We start from the raw sequence: 13,234 nt of genomic DNA, 5'->3' as shown, positions 1-13,234 counted from the left end.
AAAAAAAATTGTAACCTTGGACAATGGTTGTACCTGGAACATGTCCAGATTGTCAAAGTTCACGGAATCTAATGAGGGTTCTGCGATTACTCAGCATTTTGTTCCTCCAAATAAGAACTTGAACACTGGACATGTAAGCAGGCGGCACAAACATTTACCAGAGACGCTCAAAGATTATGTCCTGTATTGATGTATTTTTCTGTTTAGTTCACTCAACATTTTCTTTAGTTTTTGAGTTAACGTTTTTGATGACTTATTATTTATTCTATTAATTACTTTGAAAGGGGGATGTGTTATAATTAGCTGTCTGCTTGTAGAATATGGAGTGCATGACATCACAGATTGTGGTGTAGCATTCCAACTAGAAAGAATTCAGTTGAGAGCAGTACTTGTTGGTGGTTGTATTCAATAAAGCTGGCGCTTGAAAAACTGCAAGATCTGGACATTTTATCATGGATTCTACCAGTTGGCCTAGGGCAGTAGGAGCTGGAGCTTCCCGTGCCTGTCTTCCTCGCTTGTTTCTGCCAGTCAGCCATCTTCTCCTTCGCACGTGCCCTCAAGTCATAACATTGCTTTTTTACGCCCTCAGTTGTGCGATATGTGACGCCAATCGCTTTGGTTTTCTGCTGGATTGCCAGCCAAATGCTCCTTTTCTGGGACTAAGGGACGTTCAGTGATGTCTTGCCAGAGAGCTGGTCATGGTCTTTGACAACTTCCTCTATGAGGACCTCCAACTCCCTCTCACTAAACTTGTGCTTCCTTTTCCTTCCGGCAGCATCCTTCCCCTTCTCCTGTGTGGCCATGGTGCAGTTCCTCTGTGTTAGCTGTGCAGCTCCTCTGCTCTTGCTCCTGCTCCCTGTCTCTCCATCAGCTACAGATTCAGTGCACCTGCATGGGTGTGGCCACTTCCTGGTTGTGAGGTAATGTGGATGCACAGGATTCGTTGATTCGACAATTACAGATTTTTTTAAATTACCGAACCGCTTATTACCGAATCGGTATTACAGATTCGTTAATACCGGTTCAGTAATGGGGATTCGGTAATTTTCTTACTGATTTTTAGGAAATTGCTAATTTTATGCGATTATTACCGAATCGTGTTTTTTACCGATTTTTTTACCTACATCCAAAATATCGAGTCCTTAATAGCGATTCGGTAAAAATTGCTATTAAGGACTCGGTATTTGGGGATTACCTATATCTGGCCCTTGGAAATTAGGAAAAATAGCATTAATACAGAACATATTACAGTCTGCATATAAGCATCACATGCAGAAAAGAAAATGTGGCACAAAATGTCAGTCAAAACTCTTAAAGAGTTTCTAAGAAAAGAGTGAGTCTTGCAAGGCTAATCAATAATTCATAGTTAGCAAACATCTCCCATAAAGAGAAATAAATGCATAAGACAAATACATCTTTATACAACTAATTAATTAGTCAAAGCATAAACTTAAAGTTTTAGCATTCTAAATCTACCTTCTGTTCTAATCAGCTGCACTCTCTGCCTTGGTCTAATCAATCTGCCTGTCTGTGCTAAGGAGTAAGACAGCCCGCCCTTCACAAGTCCACAGAGGAATGTGATCTGCCTTGCCAAAAATATGATGTGGAAGAACTTGTATAAAAAAAATATGAGCAAGAATTCCCACCTTCCTCTGTCTCTCCTCGGACGCAATATCCTCCCAGGCTGCACCTGTGACGTTTCTCGTACATAACCCATATGATGTCTGGTCTAATCTGTTCCCTCTCAACAGCTCACACGCCCCCCTAAAGCCTAAGAGCCAACCATGCCTCCAAAGATTCTTGGCTGACTAAATTAATAATGTTACATTTTTCAGTAAAGCTTGTACCTGATTGGTTAGCATGGATGGCATGAGGGCCTCATCATCCTGTTTTCATTGCAAATTCCAAACCATACCGGTTTTAACAAAAAAGGCGTAAACGATTAATACATTTATATGTTTTAGCAACATTTACTAGGAAAAATGTTTCAGTCTATTTTCCTCCTTCCTGTCACATCGCATGCAGGAAGGATACTTTTCACAAACACTGATACATTTGCAGGATACCAAGAATGTACAGTTCACAGGGGCCTTGACTCCTTCTGTACTTGAGGCAAGGTGGTATATTCTGCACATGCTATCTTCTATCAATACAATTCACAGCCTTGCTGAATGCACAGGCAGCCATTTTATCTTAGGCCCAAAAACAAAACAAACACAAAAATAGTATTAATTTATGAAATAAATCCCATTATGTTTACCTCCCCATACTAATACCCTGTAGAAATGATTACCTAGCAAAGCTATTAGTTTAAAGCAGTTTTTCCTATTGTTTGTGCACAACATGCAAAAATGTGCAATGTGCAACATAGCATAATGCATGCACTAGTGCAAATTTCAAAGCACACACAGTTAATACATACTCATAGCAACAAGCTCTAATGTTTTAGATAGCTTTTCATGCAAAAAGCAATTTGCCCCGAGTAGTGTTTGGTGCATGGTTAAATAACACACATTGTAAGATGTGTTATGAACTGAACATGTTTTGTCTAATTATGCAACAAAGCCAAAGTCTCTTAAGACAGGAACAGGGGTGTAGATTACAAGAAAAACGAGCTGGGAGAGAGAACACATTCCATGGTTATCTTCAAAACTAAAAAGGCCACTTAAATCACGAGTTTTCTTCTACACTGCAAAAAACACGTTAATTCAGCACAAGCATTTCAGACTGACTAGGCCTAATTTCATGTCTCATGTGCCATGTGTTTTCACTTGCACCAAAATGTGCGTGTCAATTTAAATGCAGTCTGTCTGAAGCACAAAAATAAAGCAATGCCTGACTCCAGATGAAATCTGAGCTCCATCACTATGGAGGAAGAAATTGGATTGTAGGGCTTTTTAAAACTGATTAAAAAGTTGAGAAACTTACGGGGGTTTGAAAGTGTCAGTTTGAGCTTCATAGCACTTAAGGCAATTACCCACATCTAAAATCTAACAATTAGAGAAATAGGGATTAAAAGAACTTAAAGAACTACAATGCACTCAGTATAGTTTGGGCTGGACCGACCTAGGTCTCTTTGCAATATGCCCCTGTTTGACCTCCTCTTTGAGGAAAGAAAGGAGCTACTGTTGAATGTTGATGTATGGTCTCCATATGTGGCAAAAAAAGACGTTTCGAATGAGCTCTGCCTCACCTAGCCTTCCTAAAAACCTTACGGTTGAACCTTGCCTAAGGAAGTAAAGTTTTGTATGTAGGCTGAAATTTTTGTGACAAATTATCTCCACACAGGTAACCCTCGGTGCTACCACCCAGTTCTTTGTCATACATTTCATCCAACTTTGGGTTAATACACTTAAGGAGATATTTGCATCTTCCAGCAAACATTTCCATTCCACAAAATGCATATTGCACATTGTGCCCAACCTCGTACAATTGCCATTTCCACCTATTTACCAGAGACCATACGCTCTTCTGTCAATCCCCTTTTTGGATCCTTTCTTTCCCTTGATTAAAAAAGATCTTTTTTTTACTTTAACCTGAAAGAAACCATTGCAGAATTATCTTCTAGGGTCTGAGCCAATTTATATGGCAAATGAGATCTAGGCACTCAGATCACAATTTGTTTTTATTGATCCTTCTCCCTGGGCAACATATTCAACTGCTCACAAAGTTGAGAATGGAAGGTGAAGGCATCTGTATCTCAGACATTGGATATTATATGATGTCGGGCTCAAAATAAGGGTTCCACAGTGCATCTAAAATAATCAAATCTGTTGCTGAAATCGAGAAGGACACTTTATCAGCTCGTGATACTTCCATCTATAAACTGAATGTTATTCATTTTGGGACTTTTGTAGAAAACTTACCCATGGAATAATTCAGATTTATTCTGCCCCGGAAATGCCCACGTACTGTGATTTATTTTCAAAACTGCTTTCTTACCCTTAGGAGGTTCAGCAACACACTTCAGCTGACTTTGACAACAAAGAGCATCCTCTTGGGAACAATGTGGCAAGTGATACGTGATGATGCAGTGGAATCACCAATAATGCTGTGCCTGGAATGCATAGCCCCATCAACTGCTGCATTATAATATGATGTCCTTTGCTAGCAAACACCTCTCCTGACAAGCAAGACTCATGGTGGTCTGACTGCAGACAGCAGAGGTGTAAGCAAAGCCAACTTTTTGAGAATGCTCTTATCAGTGTATTCCTTGGTCTAAAGTAGGAAACAGGTAACCACTAAATATGAACCATCTCCACAATAAAGCAATAGGTTTAATTTAGTATGAACCTAATTAACTGTTCGCTAAGTGAAAAATAGGGAGAAGCTCCTCAGAAAAGTAAGTATCCCTTTATATTGTGTTTTCTTTTTTAGAAATTAACTTAAAAACCTAAGAAACTACCTTACTACTAAATCCTTACTGTAATTTTTAAATTTGCTTTAATAAAAACTGTAACTCACATGCAGTTCCTTATGAGAAACTTGTGAAAGAAAATCCTGCTCACAATAATGTAGCCAGGCAGTCGGGCCGGCATGACTCGTGGGTGGGGGGGACGGGGGTCAGGCAGGGAGGAAGGGAGGGTGTTATTTTAAATAAATAAAATAAAGTTAACTTACCTGAGTCGGCCTGGTCCGATCCTGCGTTGTGTCGTCATGTGTGTCTCTGCTCCTCCACTAAGCCAATCACAAAGCTGCAATGGCAGCGTTGTGATTGGCTGAGATGCCGACCGCACAGGCCTCTATGGGGAGGCCATTTTCTCCATGTAGGCAGTCTACATGGAGAAAAGGGAGAATGCGTATGACTAGTTTAGTCGCCCCTGGGGCCGACCAAACAGTCAGCGCCCTTAGAGTGGGCAAGCCACTCCTCCCCTGCCCTGGAATAAACCCTTCTTCTTTCTCGCAGTGCGAGAAGCAGAAACATAAAATGGTATTTATAATACCATTTTATGTTTCTGATTCTCGCACTGCGAGAAAGCAGTGGCACCCACGTGGAGGAGCCGCCCCTGTAGCCAGGTTCCATTCTGAGGAGAGCTAAGAGACGGAAGCCTGGGTGGACCAAAGCACAAGTGTTCAAAGCCAGAAAAGAGAGTGGACTTTCGCCACGGTCCTCGCCAAAAAGCTGCTCCAAATACTTCAGAAGGTGGATGAAGAACATGTCTTTCACTTTAGAGCATTTTCGTTGTGACTTAACAAGCACCTGGGTTGGGAGAGCAAAATAGCACCCCTGTAACAGTCCAGGGGCTGTGAGCCTGAGAAATATTAAACCAAAATGGGAACTTTGGGGTGAGCAAGCGGAAGTCCAACTCATTGAGCTGGTAAGTTAATATGCTGGTTCCCAAAGCAAGACTCGTTTGGGGATGTTGACATGTTGATGGATGCCCCCTAACATACATGATTGAAAGTGCCATGTACTAAGAATTAGCTTTTTTCATTTGTTTCCTGTAACCTTCTTTCCCCTAGTTAAGCAAGACATACGGAAGCGTATACAGGCTGTGGATGGGGCACACTCCTATGTTGGTGGTGAATGGATTCCATGCTGTGAAGGAGGCTCTTGTTCATCATGCAGACGTGTTCTCTGATAGGCCAGCTGTGCCATTCTTCCAAGATCTTTGTCATTCTGAAGGTAAGGCTGATTTTCTCTAATGTGATAATTCTTTTGGAGGAAAAATTGTATTAAATTTTTTTTTTTAATTTAGGCTTGTTTCTAAAAACCGCATAGAAACTCAAAAGTAGACTTAATCAATCAGTATGAAAAACAATACATCATTTAGAATTGGGGGCTGAATTAGGAGGGCAGGGGTTACCGAGCAGGATTGGAGGACAACAATGGCATGTGTTCCATACTCAGTCAGCACAATGTGGGGGCCGTGAAGGCATGGTTCACGGGAGGTCCGGCTTTAGGTCAGTGTGACCGGTGCGGCGGCACTGGGCGCTGACCTGTGGAGGGGACGCTGACCTCAGCAGGGGTCCTTTGTTTAGCAATAACCTACTATTGAAGAGATGAGGGCCACTTTTGCCCTGCGGTAGGGAGAGAATCATGTCATGGGGTGTGGGGGCGCCAGAAATGATTGTCGTACCTGGTGCCACCAGAGCTAAAGCCGGCCCTGGTTCCTGGAGAGTTGACGGACGGAGGGGGAGATAGATAGGAAAGCATAGGGAAATGTGCAGTGGAAACCTCCATGTTTCACTTCATTTTTGGCACATCAGGCAATAAAGTAGTTCTGTCAGATCAACAATGGGAGCTAGTGTCACTCATTCTGATGGAGGGCTCCTCAAACCATCTCTCTCAGTTAAACTAAAGCTAGTTTGCACTGCAGTGAACAGAGGAATGCTGCAACGCAAATAAATATTCCTAGGCTCCGCAATGAACAGTGGAACAGAAATATGTTAAAACAGATGAACAGTGTCTTGTGCTTAATAGCTGTTTACAGGAAACTAGTCAGCATCGTTTCGTAATAGAATCAGTGTATAAGGGTGTGTAACAATGCAATCTTATGTGAATAATGTGACTTGGCTGGTCCATAGCTGCCGTAGCCTGTGCTTTAAGGTAAATGTGGAGAACTGGCCCAACTTCATAAACCAGTTTCATGTGGTGTTGTTACAAGAAAATTGGGCAATCTGGGAGGGTGTGAGGTGGATTGATGGCATGGTTTAAAGCGACCTTAAAATGTGCCATCTTGCCTGTAGCTGTCCTGAGTAATTTGATTCAGGCGTTTAATCTTCATTAGTCCGATAATTATAATTTCACTCTGATCAACTTTTATAACAATGACTTTTCTATTAAGGGCAATCGAAATTGTACTATATTCTTTGTTTTCATTATTGAGTTGAGTACTTAGCACTTTTCTCCTGGCCGGTCTTTTCTCGTTTTGTTGGGGGGGAAGTTAGCTGCTAACAATCCATTTAACTAGAGGGATCACCAGGATGAATCAACTAAAAGGGACAACAGGTGCAATCTTTCATATATTTTTTGATGTCACATAATTTGTGCAGCGGTACGGATGCCTTTGTTGGTAGAGGCTGTTGTACAACAGTTGATTAAATTTTTGCCTCCAGGGAATTGGTTAATGCTGTACTGGAGGCTACTGTCAACACTAAACCATTCAGTGACCATAACCCTCTCGAGGCCGCTTTAGCAAGACTGTTTGGGCCCGAGTCACAGAACTAACAAGATAAAATCCTAAACTTACTACCATTGTGGTATTCTGGGAAGGCACTTACTCATTTTGGTATTCACAGAAGGCCCTTACTCATTTTGGTATTCACAGAAGTTAGGAGTCCTAACTTTAGGACTCCTAAATGCCTTCTGTGAATACAGAAAGTCTTAAAGTTAGGATTTTTGTCAGTTTAGGAATAGTAAAGTTAGCACTCCTAACTTTAGGACTCTTAAATGCCTTCTGGGAATACCAAACACTCACCCCCAGTCAACTGATCTGGGTTTAATCATTTGATTTGTTCAAACGCTCCGTCCATCATCCCCTTTTGTATCGCTTTGTTCGCCCTAAGTGTGGCAGGGTATGCTCAGACGTGAGTCCCTTGTTCACTTGGCCACTGGATTCAAGATAGCCTGGCTGATGAGGATTATGAATCCGAAACCGGTCCCAGGATGCTTGTTTCCGGTCCAAGGAAGACATGGCTTGGCAGTTCGGGCTGGACTGTGTCCATAAGGCACAGGGTCAGACTGATTTGCATATAGCCATGTCTGAACTGGGGTGGCTGAGTGAACTAAAGAATGGTGATGGATTAAACCCAGATCAGTTGACTGGGGGTGAGTGTTTGATTTGTTCAAACGCTCCGTCCATCATCCCCTTTTGTATCGCTTTGTTCGCCCTAAGTGTGGCAGGGTATGCTCAGACGTGAGTCCCTTGTTCACTTGGCCACTGGATTCAAGATAGCCTGGCTGATGAGGATTATGAATCCGAAACCGGTCCCAGGATGCTTGTTTCCGGTCCAAGGAAGACATGGCTTGGCAGTTCGGGCTGGACTGTGTCCATAAGGCACAGGGTCAGACTGATTTGCATATAGCCATGTCTGAACTGGGGTGGCTGAGTGAACTAAAGAATGGTGATGGATTAAACCCAGATCAGTTGACTGGGGGTGAGTGTTTGATTTGTTCAAACGCTCCGTCCATCATCCCCTTTTGTATAACAAATAGAACCAGCTTTCAAAAAGGGCAACAATAGGGATCCCTGTTGTTACCTCCAAATATCCCTCTTGAACTCAAGCGTGCAAATTGGAGGCAGGATTATTTTGAAGAAGCTTCTGTTGACTTCCGGGCATGGTATAAATGCAGGGGACCAGTATGGTTTTAGGACTGGTCTAGGGGAACCTGAACAGTGCTTGAAACTATATGTTCCCATTTCTAACTATACGGTGGCTTAAGGCTGTTCATTTGCTGTGTCCTTTATGGACCTCTCCTGTGCTTTCAACAGTGTCAACAGGTCAAAACTATGTGAAATTCTGTGTGGTCTAGGTATTGATGAAGGCCTTGTGAACCTTTTCCATGCATTGCATTCGGACCTCTCAGCATCTGTACGCTTTTGTAGCAATAAGGAATGCATAAATTCATTTGGCCTAATGCGGGCGTTTGGCAAGGATGCGTCCTAGCCCCATTTTTGTTCTTAATATACATTAATACATTTGAGGCAGCCTTGCTGAAAGCAGGGCCAGACATGCCAGTGGTAAATAATAGGCCTGTGCATGCTTTGTTATATGAGGACGACGCTGTCATTATGTCCAGATCTCCAATGACCAAAAGAAATTACCTTGTTCTTTGTGCAATTTAAGGAGCGCCTAAATCTCAAGGCCAAACTCACTAATACAAATACTATGGTATTTAGGCTAAAACATTGCAAGTCCAGTTGTTATGCCACTAAAGGCAAAAATGAAGAGAGGATCCCACACTTCTCAGATTTTTTTTTTTTTTTGCCGAGTTTTATATAGCGCGAACTAGACCCGAACTGAATCAGGTATCAGAGCGCTTTTCATAGCACCAGTTACGTTACATGAGGACACGCATTCATTTTAGGCACGGGGAGATTAAGTGATTTGCCCAGAATCACAGGAGGTTTTTGGCATCGTTACCGAGACTCGAACCCAGTTCCCCAGGTCTGAGGTCGAGCGCCCTAGCCGTTAGGCCAACCCCTCTCCCCCTTAGATTTGGGGGTGACCTTTGATTCTAATTGTACTTGAGACCCATGCTTCGCTTAATCTTTGGGTTTCCTATTTAATCTAGCTTCAAGTCTAGGGAAAAACTATTATTCCACTTCTGGAAATTTATACGTGTGAATGTCCACCAAAAATTACATTTGGGGTAAGAATCTGGGGGTTCTGCCATGTTACTTCAGTACAGATAGAGGAAAATTGTGCCTGTTTTTTTTGGAATGTTACATCAGTACAGGTAGAGGAAAACCATGCCCGTTGGTGTATCTTGGGACTCCCTATGGGCAGTTCAAAGTATGCAATTCACAAATAACTTGGGATAGGATTTGTGGAGTACAGCATTCATATCTGTATGGTGCAACAAATTCACAAACTTCAATAAGGTATTTATAAAGGACTCTCTTTTTTGTGACCGTGACCTTGCTATCCCTTGGCTTCAATGTATAAAAAAGTGGCAGTGAATCTGGGCAGACCTTCCATGTTTTTCGCCCCAGCCGGGCTGAATAATAGTGATTAATCTTGTGTTGTGCAAAACAGTTTTTTTGAGTAGCAGGCATATTGAGAGGCAGAAGGTAAAATTTCAAAAGTTGTCAGTTCAAAATTACATCTTGAGCCAGACTACATTTCGCCCAGAGCCATATCTTAAATATGTTCCCGTCTGACTAGGATTAGAATGGGCTTCAAAAGGTGGCAGCTGTATTTTCCCCTTGGTAAGATGATGCAGATTCTATATGTTGCTGTCCTTTTGACAAATTTTCATCACAGAGCCTTATTCATTTTGTGTTTTTTTGTAACTTTTATTTGCTCCTCTCAAGGAGATATCACTTTCAACATTATGGAAGCTGGGGTTTGACAAGTGTAGACCCACAATACTCTACTTACTTATTCTTCCCTGTTAGATTTGGGGGTCTCTGGTTGGCACAGGTATGCACTTGTGACAAACAGGGACCCTCTCCTCTATTCAGGGCAAGGGAATTACCCCTTGAGAATAACCCCTGCTCACCCTCTAGGTTGCGTGGTGCGAGCAGTCAAGTCTAATCTTCAGGGCGTTAAGTTAGTTAAGCATTTATGATCATACACAGTAAAAATATTGACCCACCACAAATGGACACCAGGCTGTAGTTTTTGTATAAAAAATACGTAGGCGTTATATAAAAACACTTAGTTTTAGGCAGAGTTATCACAAGACCAATATAACGTTATGCAATTCAAGGCCACAAGATCTAAAACCAATGGCAAGTGTTAAAGTCTTAAATCGTTCTAGGCTGCTTCCACAAGCTACCAGGTACCAGCGTTAGTCTGTTTTGGTAATGCGCTCACTGTTGTGTGCTTCGTAGTGCTCCTGTACATGGCTAGCGGGAATGAGGGAGCCGTCTTGCCGACTCTCACGCGCCTCGCTGACACGTTCGTCCCAGGCGCGGCGCGTAGTTCGAAGCGTACACCGCTAGAGGTCTAGAATGGAGTGCGCGTTGTTCCCTTCTGTGCGAGGCGTACCTTAACAGTGGACACGAAGGGCTTCTAGAGGCTACGCGCCTTGCTTGCGAGGCGTACAATGTGGGATGGGTAGGAACATGCACGGCTAAGCAGATAGAGACGTACAGTAATCAAGGGGAAAACAGAACGTTGCGGACCCCGAGTCCATGTCGAGCACTGTACCTGGATTCACTTGAGGTTTCTTGGGCGCTTTGGTCCACGCAGCGTACGTCAGGGGGACAAATTGTACTCAGCGAGTACGCACCGGTGGGGAGAGCATACCTTGGGGTCTTTTTACAGCTGGCGGCTTCCAGAAGGCAGGCGTGGCACGGGGCCTCCAGTACGGTCAGTACTGGGGGTCCTTTTCGGGGTGCGGCGCGGCCTCTTTCAGAGGACTAGAGGACAAAGCGGGACGGCCGGGTACGATGCCACGTACGGGCGGCCGTCCAAGGCATAGGATTGCGCTCTTACCAGAATTTCGGCGGGAGGGACGAGGAAGCACTCCGCGCGCTCCAGTAGCAGGCGGGGTGGCAGAGGAGCAGGCGGCCTGACCGGACGGGGAGAGAGCGACTCTGTCAGAGCGGGGCTCTCAGCGGGCAAAAAGGCGTGCAAGCTCCCGAGTGCCACGGCCCTAGGAGGGGGCGCAAATTCAGCTCCGGCGGGAAGGAAACACACGGCTCAGTTTGAAGACAAGACAAGGCACAATGAAGCCACTGGTCCTGGGGTTCAGTTCAGGGGGCAAGCTCAATCAAGCCCTTGGAGATAGTTTAAAGCACAATAAAGCAAAGTCCTCTTTGGTCTTTTCCTCTCCTTTCTCGGCAAGGCACCACTGCAGGCCAGTCCTTCAGCTTCTTCTTGGTCCTTCTAGTTGGGCAGAGGTTCGTTGTGGTAAAACTGGATCTGATTTGTTAAGAGCAGAGCTCCTCTTTTTATACACAGTTTCTTTTGTCTTTTCAGGCCAGGGGGGGCTTTGCATAGTTCAATTCAGCTTTGGAGCACTTTGTTGTGCAGACTCTGGCTTCTTCTTTCAGTGTGTGGGGCAGGGACAGCAGACGCTCCGCAGGAGGTGGAGCCAGCATTGAGATGACAAGTACAGTCAGGAGCACTCTGTTGACAGTCCTCCCTCTTCCTGGGCCAGGTGTCGGGCAGAGTCATCAGTCACTCCCCTGGGGGTGGAGCCAGCATTGTGGTGGCAGAGCACAGCCCTATTCAGAGTCAAGGGGCACTCCCACCACCCACTCTGGTGTAATCCATCCATTCGCCACCTGTCATCCCCAGCCCTGTCACTCACAAAACCCAGGCAGCAGATACACATTCTAGCAGAGGCGGGCTGAAATGGTTAGGCAAGCAAACGCTAGCTTTCTAAAAGTAGCATTTGCAAACCCAGGATATTAAAATAAACTTTACTAAAAGAAGTATTTTATTATTCTGAATTCAGGCATACCAAACTTGACTTTCTACCATGTTCCCTGAGCCTGCTGGGATTATAGAGTGTAATAATTCCAGCAGCCCATTCTGGCCTATGAGAACAGGTAGCCTTACAATCGTGAAACACGAAAATGGCTGTAATTCACTATTAGGACATGCTACACACATCAGGGCTTGTCCTACTTTATGCTTACAATGCACCCTGCCCTAGGGCCTACCATAGGGGTGACTCACATGAAGTAAAAGGAAGGTTTAGAGGCTGGCAAGTGTGTGCACTTGCCCAGCCAACATGACAGTACCAGACTGCAGGCAGGTTCTGCAATGGCAGACCTTAGACATATTTTAAAAGGCTGCTTCTGTTGGTGACGCAACCAGCGCTGCAGGCCCACTAGCAGTATTGGTATTTGCAAACCCTGGCACTCCTGGTGCACTTTACTGGGGACTGACAGTAAATCCAATGAACCAATCATGGAAACCAATCACATATAGCAATTTACAGTAGGGAGAGCATATGCACTTTAGCACTGGACAGCAGTGGTAAAGTGCCCAGAGTCATTAAACCAACAAAAACAGGTCAGAGAGAATATTGCAGGAAGTCAAAAAGTTCAGGGATGACCCTGCAGAGAGGGCCAGGTCCAACATTCCCTCTGTTGATATGTGTGTGACTGTTGGCCTTTTTCTTAAATCAGCTGTCCTTTATCATAATAGCATGCTTTTTTTGATACAGTAGTACTGGGAAAATTTGTCTGACTTCATGGTTACCATTTTGTATCTTTATTTATGTATGAATTTTTATTCTTGTGAAAATGTATTTATTCTGGTGCTTTTATGATCACTTTTACTGATCGAAGACTTGATGATGATGATCACATTTGACTTGGCAGGTAAGCACAGTGAAAAACGTTAAGACAGGGAGGAGTAAGGAGATATACTGAGCTACTAAAGATCTGATGATGAAAGAAACTTATTTATGACCATATTTTATCAAACATCAACATTTCATTGTTAACCCCTTAGCTGTTGAGGATTGTCCTACCACAGTGCTGAGCCCTTTAAAAAATATTTTAGGTGTTTTGAGCTTAAGACATTCCTAACTTTCGTCCAAAAGAGGTATCCAAACCAAATTAAGGTCCTTTTTTCCTACAGGTTGATGATCTAAAGGAACCTA

General features: G+C 43.6%; 1 protein-coding gene across 1 annotated transcript in view; it reads left to right on the top strand.

The window, feature by feature from the left end:
• LOC144828917 (cytochrome P450 2J2-like) overlaps positions 1-13,234 on the top strand; it is a 433,018-nt gene that overhangs the window by 52,510 nt on the left and 367,274 nt on the right. Inside the window, exon 2 of the mRNA XM_078687535.1 lies at positions 5,464-5,626. Coding sequence (XP_078543661.1) covers positions 5,464-5,626 — 163 coding nt within the window. The remainder of the gene's footprint in view (positions 1-5,463; positions 5,627-13,234) is intronic.

This window comes from Lissotriton helveticus, chromosome 4_1 (genome assembly GCF_964261635.1).
Source record: "Lissotriton helveticus chromosome 4_1, aLisHel1.1, whole genome shotgun sequence".
Lineage (NCBI taxonomy): Eukaryota > Metazoa > Chordata > Amphibia > Caudata > Salamandridae > Lissotriton > Lissotriton helveticus.
This window is presented reverse-complemented; position numbering and strand designations above follow the sequence as displayed.